Source organism: Bos javanicus, chromosome 10 (genome assembly GCF_032452875.1).
Source record: "Bos javanicus breed banteng chromosome 10, ARS-OSU_banteng_1.0, whole genome shotgun sequence".
Classification (NCBI taxonomy): domain Eukaryota; kingdom Metazoa; phylum Chordata; class Mammalia; order Artiodactyla; family Bovidae; genus Bos; species Bos javanicus.
Window position 1 is genome coordinate 90,154,744 of NC_083877.1, and position 18,241 is coordinate 90,172,984.

The following is an 18,241-nucleotide window of genomic DNA, read 5'->3' on the forward strand; positions in this document are numbered from 1 at the left end:
TGAATTCCCAGAACATCCTGCCCACCAGGGGTGGGAGCTACCTTCTCCAAGGGCCTCCCCCGGGGGAGCGCATCAAACCTCTCACCCTCCTGGGGTCCATCTCGCCGCCTTCACCTTCGAGAACCAGGACGCGCTGCCGCCATTCTCCCCTCGGTTGGGCTCGTATCCCCTTCGCCCCCAAAGAGGCACGCCCCCGGAGAGTGGCCCCGCGATGCTGACCACCAGGCCAGGGGGAGCGCGCGCGCGCTCGGGCACTACCGCGTGCAAGCCGCTCCGGCGCTCCTGCTGACTCAAGGGGTTGATTTTTATTTCTATCTGGGGCGACTTCAGCCTTCGCTGCCGCCTGCAGTTTTTTGTTTGTTTGTTTGTTTGTTTCCTTTCCAATTGCCGGAGTTTGGCTTAATATGCCTGGGAGAGGAGCAGGGATCCGGCGATCAAAAGGCGCAGGGCGCGCACACACACACACACGCTTGTGCTCACTCCTCCGGTAGGGAGCCGAGCGTCAGCAGGCAGGGTGTTGGTGCGCGCGCGTAGCTCGCGCGGGGGGTAGACCAGCGTGCACTTGAATGGGGAGGGCCGGGATTCCGGGGCGCTCGGGCCCCTCCTCCCTCCGAGCCAGCCAGTCCCTCGGCCGAGCGCTCGGGCTGCCCTGATTTGCTCTCGGGAGTGCGCTATTTGCATACGACTTGCCCATTCGTGAATCTGGCGCCCCAACTCCTCGCTTCGCTTCACCTGTGCCTCCCGGTTCCGCGCGCTTTGCAGGCGCCCGCCCGCCTCCCGGCCAACTCGGCCGCCCGCCGGGCACCTCCTCGGGCGCCTTCGCGGCTCTCCCGCCCCGCCTCTCTGCGCCCAGGCCACGTCGGTTTGGGTGGCCGCTCCGCGCTGGGTTCCTCCTCCTCCTCCTCTTCTCTCTCTCTCCGGTCGTTCTTGTTCCTATCTTCCTCCGGCGGCTGTTGCCTTTTCATCCCGTTGAGACACCCGGCCCGCAGGCGGCTGCTCCGTGGCGCTCTTCCAGAACTCGCAGGGTTCACAGCCTCCGCCTCCCGGAGCCCTTCCACCGAGTCTCCGAGGACCCCGCGAAGAACTCTCAGCATCTGCAGCCCTCCTTTTCCTGGGAGTTCTGCATTGCATCGCTCGCCAAGTTGGGGGAAAAAAATGTTCAAACTGCTCGGATGTTGGGATAAACTAAGCTGAACCTACTTGGGTCTCCTGCCGTCTCCTCTTCTTCCTTCATTTCCACCTTCCCTCCGTGTGGCTTCCCGGAGTGTGCAGTTAAGTCATCTGACCCGAGGTGCCCCGCGGAGACCAGGAGGAGCTGCGAAGGGCCTCCCCTGACATGTGTGGCATTCCGGGGCTCCCTAGGAGGGTTGCTATACCTGGGTGTATTTTGGCATCGTAAATTTCAGCTCCAAGAAAGGGGAGCTTTTGCCTTATATGTTTGTTTTTTTCTTTTAAGTAGTTTTTCCCCCCCATCATCTGTCTTGAAAACGCTTATTCCTTCCCTGTTTTCCAAAATCCGGGCGAGTATTCCTCCTGCTATGATGGGCCCCTGGGCATCATGAACTTAATTATTCCTCACTGGCTGGAATTCAAACTGCCCATCCGTGGTGGTCCTGTGCGTTGACCATGCACCTGAGAATCCACGCGAGACGGAGCCCTCCTCGCCGGCCGGCCTGGACGCTTGGGATCTGGTCCCTTTTCTGGGGATGTATCGTCAGCTCTGTGTGGAGTTCCTCTAATGTAGCCTCCTCCTCCTCCTCGCCGGGGTCTCACTCTCAGCACGAGCACCATTTCCATGGCAGCAAGCATCACTCAGTGCCTATTTCTATCTATCGCTCCCCTGTTTCCCTTCGAGGAGGGCACGGTGGGTCTCTCTGCTCTTTATCCTTTTAATGGGGCATAGCAATTCTGTAACCCACTCGCCTTTCAGGTAATGTTAAGGGTGGGAAAAGAATATGAAAAAAAATGGATTGAAAATCATGAAAAGCATCGCATGTGCATGAGGGAAGAAAATGCCCAATTTCCCCTATAAGCTGGTGTTTTCTGCCCCGTTCCCATTTTCTCTAATGGGTCCTCCCCACCTGGGCTGGCTTGCTTATTCAGGGCTGCACAAGCACTGGTATTCTCCTCTTTGGAACCCTCTGCTTCCTTCACCCAACAGATGGCAGGCAACTTATCAGATAAGTCCCTAGTGCTGCACTTTTGAGAATCCATTCATTCACCTTGTTTTTACCCTTCTTCTCTCTGATCTTGTTGGAAAGCTAGTCCTGGGAAAATAGCAGGCAGCAGGAATCCTTATGTCTTCAGCCTGAAGTTGATTGAACTGCTATAAAGTGGTTAAGGTTGGGGAGTGGGGGAAAGTAGCTGAGTGTAGAGAGGCAGAAAATATTTTTTTAATAACCAGTGGTTATTAAACTGTTCATGTGCACAGCTTTAAGTTTATCCACATGTCAGATGGAGAGAGCAGCTATGATGAAAATTATACCCCTAATATTGCTAACTACCTAGGAGGAGGCAATGCATAAGATAAGGCAAAGTCCATTTATAATTTACCCAAGTGTAAACTGTTGCCACTTCAATCTCCCTCTGATGGGAATTTGTTTCCACTAAGGGTAGCATGGGTGGGCTTGTTCACACCATGCAAGTGTGATGTGTTTTGCTCTAAACGACCCTCCTTGCATAGCGAGTGAAAGAGGAGATCTCTGGCTCTTAAAATGACAACTCAGCTTTGAGCAGGCTACCTCTGAAGAAAGAGGGTGATGTCTGCCGCGGAGGGTGGCGCTTGCTGTAGTAAACTGTTCTGAAGACGAGAGCTTCGTTATTTGTTTACTATGCACTCCACTCTGACGGCGAGGAGACCAGGGATCACAGAGCCCACCTGCAGGAGCAGCCCTTTGGGGAGCAGCGAGAGCGAACCGCCCTGGAGGTCCCCTGCCCTAGCGTGTATTTTGAAGACCTGTCACATCCAGACCCCACTGGGAACGTCCGTTCTTCCCACCGCCTCCAGGCCCTGGGTTCCTGCTCTGTGCAGTGCTGGCTGTAGTGTTAAGTGGAAGCACATGGAGAAAATGCCAGCACGTCCTCTCGCTCTGATTCTTTCTTTACATTTTATTTGATGGAGTCGTCAAGCGGCTCAGAGCTTGTCCTGGTTGGTGGAGAGGAGGTGGTGGGGAGGAGGGAATGCTTGATCTTGATCTGGTTGCTGTTTTCTCTGTAATTCCTGCTGGGTTTTGGTGTAGGCTTTCAGAAAAGAAAAAAAAAAAAAAAAAAAACATAGAGGAAAGAGCCACAGCCACCAAAAAGGCAAAAGCAATTTCATGGAAATAAAAACTCAGTTTCTAAGGAGGAGAGGGACTGGCAGTGGGGGGTGGGATTGTAAAGGGTGAGAAAGGAAAAGAGAGGGGTGGGAGATGGAGGAAGCCAGACAGACTATTACTAATAGCCATAATTAAACACGGAAATGCTCAGCGATAATTAGCTAAATTTTGCTAATTAGTGTAAATTATCAGCAGGGAGATGAAGATATGCATTTGTTAGAGGTTATATAGGCTAGCAGGGTCTCTATACTTTCTGTTCGGGATATAAACAGTTAAAAGCAGCAAGTAGTTAAGTGAGGGAATGTGCAGTACTTCCCTGGGATTCTTAAATCTGTCAATCTCTTCCTGTCCCCTTGGCTCTGTCCTCCTTCCTCTCTCAGTCAGCTGAGGGGCCTAGAGGAGTTGAGCCCAGCACAGGTTAAGCACAACTCTTCTCTATTTACTTTATTTCTTCCCTGATTGGTTGCTCAGGACTCTCTAAATCTTCTTAACTGGTTCCCAGTCTACTTTCTCATTAACCTACATCTGATAAGATTTGGCGCCACAGAAAAAGGAGAACCAAGTAAGTAAATGAGTAGAGATCCTAGAAAAGGTCCTCAGTTCCCATCAGAGCTGTAGAATGCAGTGAACTTAAGAATCTAGCATGACTGAAGACAAGGAAGCTCACAAAATCAACTCTTTATATATCTCCTTTCAATCCTGAAGTCCCATCCCATTGATCTGGGCTTGAAGACTGGATGCATCTATATTAGGCAGGCTCCTTGCATGTTTAATTCATATTTTGGGACTTGAAATGAAGAGAAGCAGTAAGCAACAAGACACCCCAAACTCTGGCTTCAATCCCATGTCTAAGCTGTGCCCTCTTCTGCCTGAAAGGACCAGAAGAGCCCTCAGTGCTTCCTTAATGTCCCTCATTCTTACTTGGAGTACCCTTGCCTTCCCCTCATCCAAGACAAAGCCTTAGCTATCAGCAGTTGTTTTCAAAAATGTTTTGGATGGAGGTGGTAGGAGGCTAATGGTTGTTACTCACAGTTTCCTCCAACCTGATTCCAGAGTTAAAAGCAGCGGTTTCTACTGTCTGTGAGGAAGTAAATGTCCTTCATTCTGGTATAAATGAATACTAGGACCTTGAGTCCAATAATGGTCTCTGGACTCAAGGAGATGTTTTTTTTCTTTCTTTTATTTTTTTTTTATTCTACCCTTGTTCCCTTTGTCCATTTCCTGAGAAGCTGGAGGTCCTCAGATCTGCCCTGTTAATGAGCACCCCCTTTGTCTAAAACCTCCTATCCTATAGTGAAACTCACACAAAAACAGATGGAAGAAAGAGAAATCCTCCAAACAGCTGATCATCTACCCAGGCTTGATTCTGTTCTTTAAAAAATTTACTATGTATAGATTTTGCCTAAAATCTTGATCCCAGGGCAGCCTAGAGTGGGCTGAGCTTCTTTATAAGCTGGGAAGACTAAGCTCACCCCTGCTGGAGTATGCAAAATAGTTTTAGGTGAAAATTGTGTCTCTGAATAGAATGAACTCTCTTCTCACTTGGAGTCTAGTAAGCTTTCACCCATTACTCAGTCCCTTCTCTGAGGCTTGTTGCTTCCTTACGTGCTGTCTTCTACTGAACTAACATTTATTGGGTATTTACTATGTGCTAGGCTGTGTGTAACCTGCTAAGGATAGAAAACTAAATATGACATTGTATTGTTCAGCATGGAATAATTTCAGAAGTATTTGGATCATCTGTGAAAGATAAATGCTTGTATAAATTTCAAAAATAGGAGGGATGGGACAAGGATCCAGATACCCAACCAAATTAACTAGTATGAAATCTACACATCCCTTGTGAAATGCAAATTTACAGTATTCTGTTATTCAAAATATCCCTTCAGGTATTTTTCTTTCTCATCTTTATTTTCACACTTCTATGTCATGCTTGTTGAAGCTCCTAGGTAATTTAGTGCTGTGGGACATATAACTGGAGAAGGAAATGGCCATTCACTTCGGTATTCTTGCCTGGAAAATCCCATGGACAGAGGACCCAGGCAGGCTGGCTTCCATGAGGCTGCAAAGAGTCGGATACGACCTAGCGACTGAGCGTGCATGGGCCGTATAGTTTTATGTGTCTTTTCCCTGTCTCCCACCTTTAAGAAGTCCAATGCGCCTCCACTTAAAAGTGTCTCAGTACTTACAGTTTAAAAAAAGTGTGCTCTTAGGAGCCTAAGTGTACTTAATATGTGACTTCTACTTTGCTTTCCACAAAATAGCAGAGCTTTCTGGCTCTTTAGGCATTTGGGGGCATAAAACTCAGTTTTTTTGTAAAAGAAAAAAATACACCGCAAGGTATTAGAAGAAAGCCTCTTGACCAGAAACCTCTGTGTGTTTGTGTGTGTCTGTCTGTCTGTGTGTCTGTGTGTGTCTCTGTGTCTGTGTGTGTTTCTGTGTGTGTATCTCTGTGTCTGTGTGTGTCTGTCTGTGTGTGTGTCTCTGTGTGTGTGTGTGTCTGTGTGTCTCTGTGTGTGTGTATGTCTGTGTGTGTCTTTGTGTGTGTGTCTCTGTGTGTGTGTCTGTGTCTGTGTGTGTGTCTGTGTGTCTCTGTGTTTCTGTGTGTGTGTCTCTGTGTCTGTGTGTCTCTGTCTGTGTGTCTGTCTGTGTGTGTCTCTGTGTGTATGTCTGTCTGTGTGTGTGTCTGTGTGTCTCTGTGTTTCTGTGTGTGTGTCTCTGTGTCTGTGTGTCTCTGTCTGTGTGTGTCTGTCTGTGTGTGTGTCTCTGTGTGTGTGTCTGTGTCTGTGTGTGTGTCTGTGTGTCTCTGTGTTTCTGTGTGTGTGTCTCTGTGTCTGTGTGTCTCTGTCTGTGTGTGTCTGTCTGTGTGTGTGTCTCTGTGTGTGTGTCTGTGTCTGTGTGTGTGTCTGTGTGTCTCTGTGTTTCTGTGTGTTTGTCTCTGTGTCTGTGTGTCTCTGTCTGTGTGTGTCTGTCTGTGTGTGTGTCTCTGTGTGTGTGTCTGTGTGTGTCTGTGTGTGTGTCTCTGTGTGTGTGTGTGTGTCTGTGTGTCTCTGTGTGTGTGTGTATGTGTCTTTGTGTGTGTGTCTCTGTGTGTGTGTCTGTGTCTGTGTGTGTGTCTGTGTGTCTCTGTGTTTCTGTGTGTGTGTCTCTGTGTGTGTGTGTCTCTGTCTGTGTGTCTGTGTCTGTGTGTGTGTCTGTGTGTCTCTGTGTTTCTGTGTGTGTGTCTCTGTGTGTGTGTGTCTCTGTCTGTGTGTGTCTGTCTGTGTGTGTGTCTCTGTGTGTATGTCTGTCTGTGTGTGTGTCTCTGTGTCTGTGTGTCTCTGTCTGTGTGTGTGTGTCTGTGTGTGTGTGTCTGTGTGTGTGTCTGTGTGTGTCTGTGTGTGTAGGTAAGTCCTCTTTGAATCATCTTAGCAAAGGTGGTGGTAGTAGTCTCCCTTGTGATCCATTAGCCAGGAGTCTTTCTTGTAGGAAATGATGCTTCTCATTCATTGTCACACAGTTCCATCTCTGAAGTTTTTCCAGACTTGGGGCTTGTTTTGCTCTGATCTGTTTAGCACTTTCTATTGCTCAGCCAGCTGCTTTCTAACCATTTTCTTTCTCCCTCCCTTCTTGGGATTCAGACTGCTGAATAATTCAGAGTGTTGGTTGACAGATAAAATGGTAAGATTTATATGTCTTTGGCCTTAGTGATGAATTAATTAAATTGGCTTCTCTTTCTCTCTCTTCTCTAGATGCTTTGTTTGGTGTCTCTAAAGTTTGCTGGCAAGTGGTTGCTTTGGAGATTAAATTGTTCTTGAAAGGCCAGTGTAGGAGGATTATACTATCCTAGTGTATATTTCTTTAGGACTTTTAATATAAATCTTTGTCGGAGTGGGCGATGGAGGTAAGGGCTGCCATATCCTAAGGAAAAGAGAAGAGGAAATTGGAACAGTTCCTTTTCAGGAAAAATAAACCCTTTACCGAACTGGCTGATGGCTGAAATTCAGTAGTAAGATCTTTATTGTTTTGTTGTCTGGAAGACATAACATATTGTGCTTTACATTTTAATGAGTGAATTGATCAGACCTCAGAAAGCTTTTTTCACTAGAACCCTGTGTAATCACGGAGAGAGGCAAATTTCTTAAGATAAAACTTGAACGTAATCATACTTCCTTTCTTATATTATTTTGTTAGGGCCGCCATAAAAAAAAATTCATAGACTGGGTAGCTTAAACAACAGAAATGTATTTTCTCACAGATCTGGAGGCTGGAAGTCCAACCTTTTGGTTTTGGCAGACTTGATTTCTGAGGCCTCTCTCCTTGGCTTGCAGACGGCCGCCTTCTTGCTGAGTCCCCTCCGGGGTCTGTCCTCCGTGTTCACTCATCTCTGATGTTTCCTTGTGTGTCCGAATTTCCTCTGCTGATAAGGATACTGGTCAGAGTGGATTAAGTTTCACTCAGAGCCCCATTTTAAGTTAATCACCCCCTTTAAATGAGCTTCCCAGGTGGTTCAGCAGTAAAGAAGTCTCCTGCCATTGCAGGAGACTCAAGAGACAAAGGTTGAATCCCTGGGTGGGAAAGATCCCCTGGAGAAGAAAGTGGAAACCCAGTCCAGTATTCTTGCCTGCAGAATCCCATGGACAGAGGATCCGGGTGGGCTACAGTCCATGGGGTCGTGAAGAGTCAGACATGACCAAGAGTGCATGCATGTATGCATGTACCCCTTTACAGGCCCTTCCTCCAAATATAGTCATGATCTGAAGTCCTGGAGGTCTAGGCTTCAACATATGAATGTTGTGGGGCATACAGGTCAGCTCATAGTACTCCTCCTTCCCCACCCCCAGGATCCAGTTATTGTAAAGTAAACATGTACTGTGCAGAGCATCTCCGGGGAAAAGTAAACCTTCGATGACAATGGTAGCGATTTACAAAACTGATAAGATGGAACCTCCTTGGGAAGAATCCTACTTACATATATGGAGACAGCAACACCAGTGACTTTAGTGAAACTTGTGTTTGCTTTTCTCTTTGTTTCGTGTGATGGAGCCTCCACCTTGATTGTGCAGACTGGCTGATCCTGCCTGACTCCAGACACATGCTCTGTAGACAGACTTCAGTGCCCACCCTCCAGGGCTCTCTGCTGAGACCAGCTGCCATCCAGGCCTGACACCCCTTCTCTTCCAGGGACTCCCTTTAATCAGCTACGGTGACTCACTCTTTTCCTCTCTCAAGACACATATTGCCAACTGTTTGCACACCTCACCCTTCAGTGAAGAAGAAATGAATTTAATAAGTATGAATACTTTTATGAATATTTGGAAAAAAGTATGTCCATTTAAAACTATGTCAATTTCGGTGTTTTTGCATTGAATTTCTTTCATGAAACTGTATTTTAAACTCACATGAAGGAAACTGTATATTTCATGGGAGACAATTGAGAAAATATGTTGCAGTTATTATGCCCTTGCTGATATAAATCCCAAGCAACATATTCACCTCTTTGGGGAAAGGGAATGAATTTTCTTTTTGTATTCATGTATTTCTGAAAAATGATTTTGAGAACGTGTGCTAATAAGGTTGACAGGTAGATGATGATGCACTTCTGAGGTGCAGGGTACTGTTAGGTGGGTTTGGGAACAGTCACTACAAGATTAGAGTTGGAGGAAATAGGTCTCAGTCTTTGCCTGTCGCTTGGGAGCCTTCGATAAGTCAGTTGACTTGATTAAGACTCAGTATTTTCATCTTTTAACTGGGAATAGCATTAATAATACTTACCATACACGTATCACAGAATCGTATGAAAAATTAAACAAGTTGTGCTTTCCTTAATTTTTGTGTACAGATGAAACTTGTTATGGGAATAGATTAATGATAATACTCTTTCAATTCTTTGCATAAAATCCAGCTTCAGTGTTGACTATTTGCAGGTTGGTAGATTGAAGTTAACAACATGTAAGTACTGGCTTTCTTCATTTCTTATCTGTAGCAACACTTTCTGCCTCCAAGGCAAGGAAAGGGAAATAGGAGAAAAATCTTACCATGTACTTCCTTGTTTATGGCACTAAAAGAAGATAGCACGTGGGGTCATCTTGCTCCTCTTGGTAACTGTCTTCTTAGGTATAAATCTATGCTGGCGAATTTTAGCCTAGAATAACAAATTATAGCAAATGGTTTAGAAGCTCAGTGAAGCACAAGGGGAGAGGCCTCCAGGAAATATTCTGAGACCATTTTGGAAATTTAGAACTGGACCTTCTTCTCTAGCAAACTTGTGCAGAATTTAAATACCACTATATACTGCTCCATATCCATCAAAAACTAGAGTGTTTAATCTAGCTTATATGAGGGGAAAGAACAGGTCTTTTTAAACAACTATTTTCAGATCTGGAAGTGGAAAACTTCTTCTAATGTCATTTCTGAAACATTTCCTTACCAGGACTCAAAGGTCATAGAGAAGTTGAGAGTGTATTTTTATGGTGGAGTCCTTAGAGTGGACTATAGATCCCAAATTTGGAACCAGAATTCTTATGGAAGGGATATTGTGCTGATCATAGATTTTACTCCTTGCTTTCTCCCTGACTCTGTGACTCTGGATATGGCATTTTTTAAAAAATGTATTAATCTGTTATCACTTAGACATTTAGACATGTTGATTTTCTAAGCTGTATTCTCCTTTCTCTTACCCATAGTTTTCTGTGTCGCATGTAGTGTGTTTGAGTCTTAATACTGTAGCTGAGGAAAATTGTCCTTTTCATTTTTCCCTCATTTGTGCGATACTAGGGTTGAGTGAAATGATCTCCCCAAATGGATCTCAGCACTAGGATGGCATGATTCTCCAATCTGTACATCTTTAAAGACCCCACTGTGTATCTTCAACCTGTCTAAGTTCCGTAGGTCTGCCAGTATTTTATAGCTCTGTTTTCTTGACTCTGATACTATCTTATGCCAAAGCTGCAGCCGGGTTTTCTCTTTTCCCCTCTGATAGAAGCAGCATAATGTACAAGGGGGGCTCGCTGTGATGTTATAAAGCCCGTGATCCAACTTCAGTAAAGAGTCATGCTGAGACAGAAAGAATGCCACTTTCATTTAAACATACCTTTTCAGTACTAGAAAGGAGCTCTGCGTTGTGTTTAAAATGCTCTGCTGTGTTTAACCGTTATCAGGGCAGGGGGCAGAATGACAACTGAGTTTATAAAGAACAGGTGGTTTATTTCTACTTAGAGTTTTGAGAAAGAGTTGCTCGGATCACACGCCAGCATCTCATGCACACCTCTTGTGTGCCAGGCTCTCTTCCAATGCCTTATATATATGGTTTCATTTAATCCTCACAATCCTTGACCCTAATAAGGTTACTCCCATTTCATAAATAAAAATGATGAGACTCAGAGAGCTTAAGTAGGACCAAAGTAGGCTGGGGATAGATCCAGGCTTCAGAGCTGGTTCTGACTACAGAGCTCTTGACCTTTTTGCTCTCCTAGGAAGCCCATCATCTCAAGAAGTAGACAACAAACGCAGCGAGCTTAGGGATTATCTGATCACCTGATGTCCCATATGGCCAAAGTGGGGTCTTAGCCAAGGGCATCAGTCAGTATCAGAATCATGTGGGAACCTGGGCAATATGATGTGACATCCATCACCTGTCTTTTACTCTACAACATAGAGGCTGACTTCTCATCTCCCCAAGATGCTTTGCTTCAGATTGATGTCCCTTGTTGTTCAGTCACCAACTCATGTCCAACTCTTTGTGACCCCATGGGCTGCAGCATGCCAGGCTTCCATCTCCTCCACTATCTCCCAGAGTTTGCTCAAATTTATGTCCATTGAGTCAATGATGCCATCCAATCATCTTATCCTCTGTTGCCCTCTTCTCCTTAACCAGATGAAGTCCTATAGGAATGGATTCTGACAGCATTGGATTTTTCTGGCCTTTGTAAAAATTAATGTTTCCTACATATTCTTTTAATAGGTATCTGGCTTTGTGCTAAGAGGTGTGATTCTTGGGTATGTTGACTTAAAACAATATGTACAGTGTGAGAGTTGTGAGTTAAGTTTTATTTGGGGTCAAAACGAGGAGTATGTGTGCTAAGTCACTTTAGTTTTGTCTGACTCTTTGTGATCCCATGGACCATAGCCTGCCAGGCTCCTCTGTCCATGGGATTATCCAAGCAAGAATACTGGAGTGGGTTGCCATGCCCCTCTCTAGGGTATCTTTCCATCCCAGGGATCAAATCCAAGTCTCTGACAACTCCTGCATTGGCAGGCAGGAGCCCTGGGTCAGGAGGATCCCCTGGAGGAAGGCATAGCAACTCACCCCAGTTTTCTTGCCTGGAGAATCCCATGGACAGAGGAATCTGGTGGACTAAAGTCATAGGGTTGCAGAAAGTCAGACAGGACTGAAGCAACTTGGCATGGCATGCAAAATGAGGAGTACAGCCCTGGAATCAGCATCTCAGATATTTCTGAGAAACTCTGGGGGAATGGTCAGTATGTGTGTGATTTTGGTAAAGGGAGAATACAGGCGATCAAGCACATATTTTTCCAGAAAGTTTCTGCCAGTCTCATGAAAATGACTGCTAGTCACAAGAAGCACGTGTCACCACGCTTTTCTAGATGGGAGGAGATAGAAGCACTGGACTCGTAACACCGGCTCCTGAGAATGTCAGACTATCTGAAGACCTGTTCCGCCAGGCTCCTCTGAGCACAGAATGCCTCATTGCTGCTCCCCACCCTGAAATCCTTTCAGAGAGTGTTGAAATCAGCAGCTGTAGCAGCTCATGATTTAATCTTTGTGGAGGTAGATGGCAAGTCTCAATGGCAAGTGTCAATTTGTAGCTGACAGGTATTCTGTATGGGAGACCTTAGTGTGAGAAAGGGCTCAGATTCAGGCTGGTTCCCATGCCAGGAGACATGTCCTCTCCTGGTTGGGTCTCATGTCCTAAAAGCAGGTGGGAAATGGCCTGTGTACTCACCTGTCCCTGTTTTCCATCTGAAGCCACAACTCAGGTATTGCTCAGGGACACCTTCTTTGTCCTGGTTCCCTCCCCTTGGTCACTCACAGTTGAGTAGCTCTGAACATAAAACCTCCAGAATCCTGAAAGCCATCTTTTCTCAGATACTGTCCTCACCCACCCCCCCTTTTTTAAATTCTTTTTACTGTTTTGGAATATTCCTGTCACTCCCCCTTCCCACATTAAACCATAATGGTATCTACTCCTGAGTGTCTTTCCCCCAAACTATGAATTTCAACTGTTTCCGAGGCAGTCTTTCAGAATTTGAATATAATTACACACTTTGGGTGCAAATTGTGGTTTTCGCTACAGAAGAAACTAATGGAAATGATCCGCCCGTTCCTGTAGTTTAGAGATTATATGCTTCAGAACTGGGGGTATCTATTTAGGTGGCTTTTCTGTGTGGAGCACATTAAAATGAAAATGAACTTGGGGTGAGCCACCACGGTTGCTAGGCAGTGGAGCGAGTTGACAGAGCCCAGCATTAAACTGAACCAGTGTCGGTGTTTTACTTAACATTTATTTGCTTTGCACCTTTGGCATTTGATGTTGTCAAAGAAGGGAAGGAGGAGGAGCTAGGCAGGATCTGGCTGTCTGCAGAGCTCAAACAAGGAGGAAGGAATAATCAGCCCATGACACCCAGGTGAAATGAGCCCTTTTTAAAATTTGCAGTTGCCATACAAAGAACTCCTTTTATGAGGAGCACGCAAGACTTGCCAAAGTGCACTGGTGTGTCTGTCAGCTTCGGGAATGTGGACGTGGGGAGATACTTGTCTTTGCAGTAGGGGCAGTGACTAGCAAGGAGGAACTAGTCTTCCCCAGGCTTGGCCTTGCTTCAGTGGCTGTAGACAAAAGGTCAGCAATTTCAGTGTGTTTCCATTATCCACTTAATTCCAGGTCTCAAGTCCTAGACTTATCACGAGCAAGTAGGGATAGGTGGCAACGTCTTTGGGGCTTCTTTATAAGTGGTAACTAATAGAATAAAGCCCATTGCTTTGAAGCCCTGGTTTTAATAAAGGCTGAAAGGCCCTTGTGAACAACTCAGCTCATTCAGTTCAGTCGCTCAGTCGTGCCTGACTCTTTGCAACCCCGTGGACTGCAGTACGCCAGGCCTTCCTGTCCATCACCAACTCCCGGAGTTTACTCAAACTCATGTCCACTGAGTTGGTGATGCCATCCAACCATCTCATCCTCTGTCGTCCCCTTCTCCTCCTGCCATCAATCTTTCCCAGCATCAGGGTCTTTTCAAATGAGTCAGTTCTTTGCATCAGGTGGCCAAAGTATTGGAGTTTCAGCTTCAGCATCAGTCCTTCCAATGAATATTCGGGACTGATTTCCTTTAGGATGGACTGGTTGGATCTCCTTGCAGTCCAAGGGACTGAACGACTAGCTCATAGATAAAGCAAGACTCTCCTGGATTCTTCTGGTCAATTTTAGCAGCATTCTGATTTTTTAAAAGTTTGAAAAGATGATTAAAGGGTTAAATCTCAGCTCTTGGGAAAATTTGGCCTTCTGAATAGTTTAGGTGGGAGGAGGGTCCTGTGAGTGACTTAGATAGTCAAGGTTTTATTGTTTATCTTTTCCTTGAACCAATTATTGTGTATCTCTTGACATGAACTCTGATGGACATCTTTGGGTGTTCACTTCTGTCAATTCAATCTTAGAAAAAATAAACCCAAGAAAGGAGATATCTTTGTGCTTTTAGAAAAATGGCAGTTGTATTTACTTTATTTTTAATAATTATTATTATTATTCACTTTTTTTCCCAAATCTTTGAATGTACCTGACCCTCTCCTGAAGGTCTTAGAACATCTAATTCTCTGCAAGGTACGCCCTTTCCAGGTGAGCCCCTCTCCCCAATTCTCCATGTATTCCCCATCTGGACCCACTCCTTTAGCAGTCTTTTGGAGACTTCATTACATTAGCATAATTGATTAAAACATTGGCCATTTGTGATTGATTCAACCTCTAGCCCCTCTAGGAGGTTGGGGGTGGGACTGAAAGTTTCAACCCTCTAATTACCAGGTTGGCCCTACTCACTCCCCCCTAACCCCAGCTCCTAAGGTGCTTACCAAAAATTCTGGGGGTTTTGAAAGCTGTGATCCCAGAAGTGTGGATGAAGAATGAATACATATGAGAAGTGTATTTTGGTCATCTGAATGACCAAGTATGGGCTTCTTGTAAATTACAATCAGGCACTAAACTAAATGCTTTAGCTTTATTCATTTAATCTTTACCAACATCCTTCATGGTAGGTACCATTATTAAAATTACACGCACAAAATACTCAGTCACGTCTGACTCTTTGTGACCCCATGGACTGTAGCCCACCAGATTCTTCTGTCCATGGGATTCTCCAGGCTAGAATACTGGAGTGGGTTGCCATTTCCTTCTCTAGGGGATCTTCCTGACCCAAGAATTGAACCTGGGTTCCCTGGTGGCTCAGAGGTTAAAGCGTCTGCCTGGAATGCGGGAGACCCGGGTTCGATCCCTGGGTCGGGAAGATCCCCTGGAGAAGGAAATGGCACCCCACTCCAGTACTCTTGCCTGGAGAATCCCATGGAGGGAGGAGCCTGGTAGGCTACAGTCCTCGAGGTCGCAAAGAGTCGGACACGACTGAGCGACTTGCACTTTCACTCCTGCATTGCAGGTGGATTCCTTATTGTCTGAGCTACCAGGGATGCCCATTACTACTATGAATTTATAGGAAAAGAAATTGAGTCTCAGAGAAATAAGCAATTTACCTCAAGTTTTTCCACTCACTTAGCAGTTAACCCCTTTAATCTACAGTTCCTCTCAATATCCATGGGGATTGGTTCCAAGACACCCATGAGGTATGAATGTCTGCAGATACTCAAGTCCTTTCAATAAAACAGTGCAGTTTTTGCATATTACCTTAACCCATACACATTCTCCTGTATCATTTCAATCATCCCCAAGGTTACTCATAACACCGAATACAATGTGTTGTTTTTGTTGTTTGGTCGCTAAGTCGGGTCCAGCTGTTTGCAACCCTGTGGACTGTAGCCTACCCGACTCCTCTGTCCATGCGATTTCTCAGGCAAGAATACTGGAGTGAGTTGCCACTTGCCTCTCCAGGGATATAATGCAATGTAAATGCTATGCAAATAGTTGTATATACAATGTAAATACTATACAAATTTTGCCTTTGCGCAGAAAATTCAAGTTTGGCTTTTTTGAATTTTCTGGAACTTTTTTCCCAAATATTTTCAATCCAATGTTCTTTGAATCTGTGGATAAGAGACCCACAGACAAGGAGGAGAGGACTAACTATGTTGAACTTTTAGGTCAAGTAATCTTCGCAAACATACAACCTGTTCCCTGGTATTGAGAACACCCGATCAGAACACATCCCTGTGTTCACAAGTCCTATTGTATTATAGAAAATTATGTGTGCTTTCTGAAGCAGCCTTTGGAAATTCAGATAAGTTCCACAGTCAGCTAGCAGGGAATGGTTACATATTCAATTAAGGGCCTGAGAGTGAGGGACACTTCTATTGATAACAGAGCCATTTGTGATTCACCCACCTCATTTTTTATTCACTGTAAGAAAGTCATTTATCAGGAAGTTTGGTTTCCATCACAAAGGTTTTTCCTCAAGTTATAGTTTTAAGCAGACCACCAACCTTCCTGGTTTTAGTTCTTGCCTGCAAAAGGGGAGAATTGTGATTAATCTTGAAGTAACCTGCCATCTTTATCTTGACAAGTTTGGTATTCATCTTCCTGTCAGGACTAACAGGCACAATCTTGACGATTTCTAAGATACCTCTTTGCTCTTATTACCTTTGAATGTACTTTTATTCCTGGACCTACATACATATGGCAGAAGTGTGTGAATTATGAGGATAAACTAATGAAGTGACTATTTCAAGAGTGTCAGTGGTTTTCAGACTGAGTGATGTGTATGTGTACATACACATGTGGGTGAATGTGTGAACTGAAAAGTGTGATGTAGCATAAAGGCCTTGAGAGCAACCTACTTAGTACCTGACCTGGCACGTACAGAACAGACATGAGGCCTAGGCCTGCTGCACGTGGTCGACATAGACATGTTTCAGTATCTCTCCCTTATAGCTCGGATGTCATTTACCAGTGTGTTGCGTCACAGAGCTCATGTTAACATGTTGGTTATAATTTAAGGAAAGGATGGTGTTAGTGTGAGATAGGAATGGAAACCTGGAGACCTGGCCCTCCATAGCCAGTCCCTGTCTTTCAAGTGATTTATTTATTGGGTTTTAGAGGCCAGGGACTCATTGTATGTGCATGTACTGCCATCCCAATCATCTGTCAGTTATTTTGAATCTATTAGCCTAGCTATTGGGCTTCCCTTGTGGCTTAGCTGGTAAAGAATCTGCCTGCAATGCGGGACACCTGGATTCGATCCCTGGGTTGGGAAGATCCCCTGCAGAAGGGAAAGGCTACCCACTCCAGTATTCTGGCCTGGAGAATCCCATGGACTATACATCTGTGGAGTCGCAAACAGCTGGACACGACTGAGCAACTTTCACTTTCAGACCAGCTATCATAAAGAACACTCTTTTGAGATAGTGTTGAGATAGCGATCCTTTATTTCCCTGCACAAGGCACTCAGCCACTTAGAAACAGAGCTACCACCTGAACACTATGTTCTTCAGGCCCTGGGGCAATGCTCCTAAAGGAGTATTCTGATGAAAGCTCTTCATTGGCCTTAAAAGCTGTTTTGCATGTGTGAAATTATCAAACGACGGAGTAGGAAGAGGTCTGTAGCAACCTTTTCCAATCAAATTGTTTCTCATACAGAGAAACTTGGACAGCCTGGCTTCCCAAATCACACTTTTCGGATTAGAGGCAAGTTAAAACGGAAACACTAGTCCTCACTGAGCTACACCACAGGTAGTGTTAGAGCCCAAAGCTTTCCAGGTGTCCCGTGTTTTGCTGTGAGTAAGGAGATTGAGATGGTCTCTGGTACAGCTGAGGGAATACATCAGCAAGGAAGGATCCAAGATCCTGAGAGCCAGGTTACTCCAGACACTCGCGTGAGTTTCCTTCCTCGCCATCATCACAGAGCCCGGTCCTTAGTCCGTCCCAGCCACCGGTCCCTATCTGGGTCCCCACTCTCTCTCTGCCCCGGCAGCCTGGAAGGGAAACTCAGTGTGCCACAGTTCAATCAAACGGTTTGATGAGAGCTTTCAAGCCTAATTACATGGAAGGTTTCATCCAGTGAAAGGAAAGAGAAAAAGAGAAAGGGAGAAATTAAATTGAGTATAAATCAGGCAAGGGCTTAGATCTTGAGCTTCCTTTCTTTTTAATCAAGAGTAAAATGAGAGGAGAGTTTTAAGGCTCATCACAAGACACCATTAACTACCCAAGGAGCTCTTGACTCAAGATGGCTTGCCTTGAGAAGAAAAATGTACAATTGGCCCAGAAAAGGAGGTATCCAAATGTCATTTAGAAGGATGACTCTCAGGAGCAGGACAATTTGTTTTCCTGTGATTGTTTGGGCTTCAGTTCCCCTGGCTGGCCAGTACAATTTTGGTTTTTTTTGCACACATTAAGTGTTCAATATGCATTTTAAATCAATGATGTAGTAAATTTTGTACTGTGTAGCAGGTAATTATGTATTATGTACAAAAGGGTGATATGTTTTCAATTCATTCCATTTTAGAGAGTGCACAAGAAATCAGTATTCAACATTTTGGCCAGTTCTGCCTTGTGGTTGACATAGTTTTGGTATATTTTTGTAAAGTTACTTGATTTTTATAGAATGTTTTACATTGTCGCAGAGAAAATGCAAAATCTATTTTGATCCTTGCCACAGCTCTATGCAGCAGGAGGACAAGTAGTAGAATTGCTATTTGTCCCCCCCCCCACCTTTTTTTTTTTTAAGCTGATGTAATCAGGACTAAAGGAGTGTAAATGTCTTGGCTGAAGTCATTCAAG

The 18,241-nt window shown here is 44.9% G+C and overlaps 1 protein-coding gene across 5 annotated transcripts in view; it reads left to right on the forward strand.

The window, feature by feature from the left end:
• The first annotated feature begins 292 nt into the window (after nt 1–292).
• The window catches only part of NRXN3 (neurexin 3), a 609,682-nt gene continuing 591,733 nt past the window's right edge, over nt 293–18,241 (forward strand). Inside the window, exon 1 of one of the 5 annotated variants that reach the window (XM_061429595.1) lies at nt 293–1,864. In XM_061429595.1, the coding sequence (XP_061285579.1) occupies nt 1,627–1,864 (238 nt within the window). In that variant the 5' untranslated portion in view covers nt 293–1,626. The remainder of the gene's footprint in view (nt 1,865–18,241) is intronic. The other 4 variants (XM_061429596.1, XM_061429593.1, XM_061429592.1 and 1 more) reach the window with 4 other exon arrangements.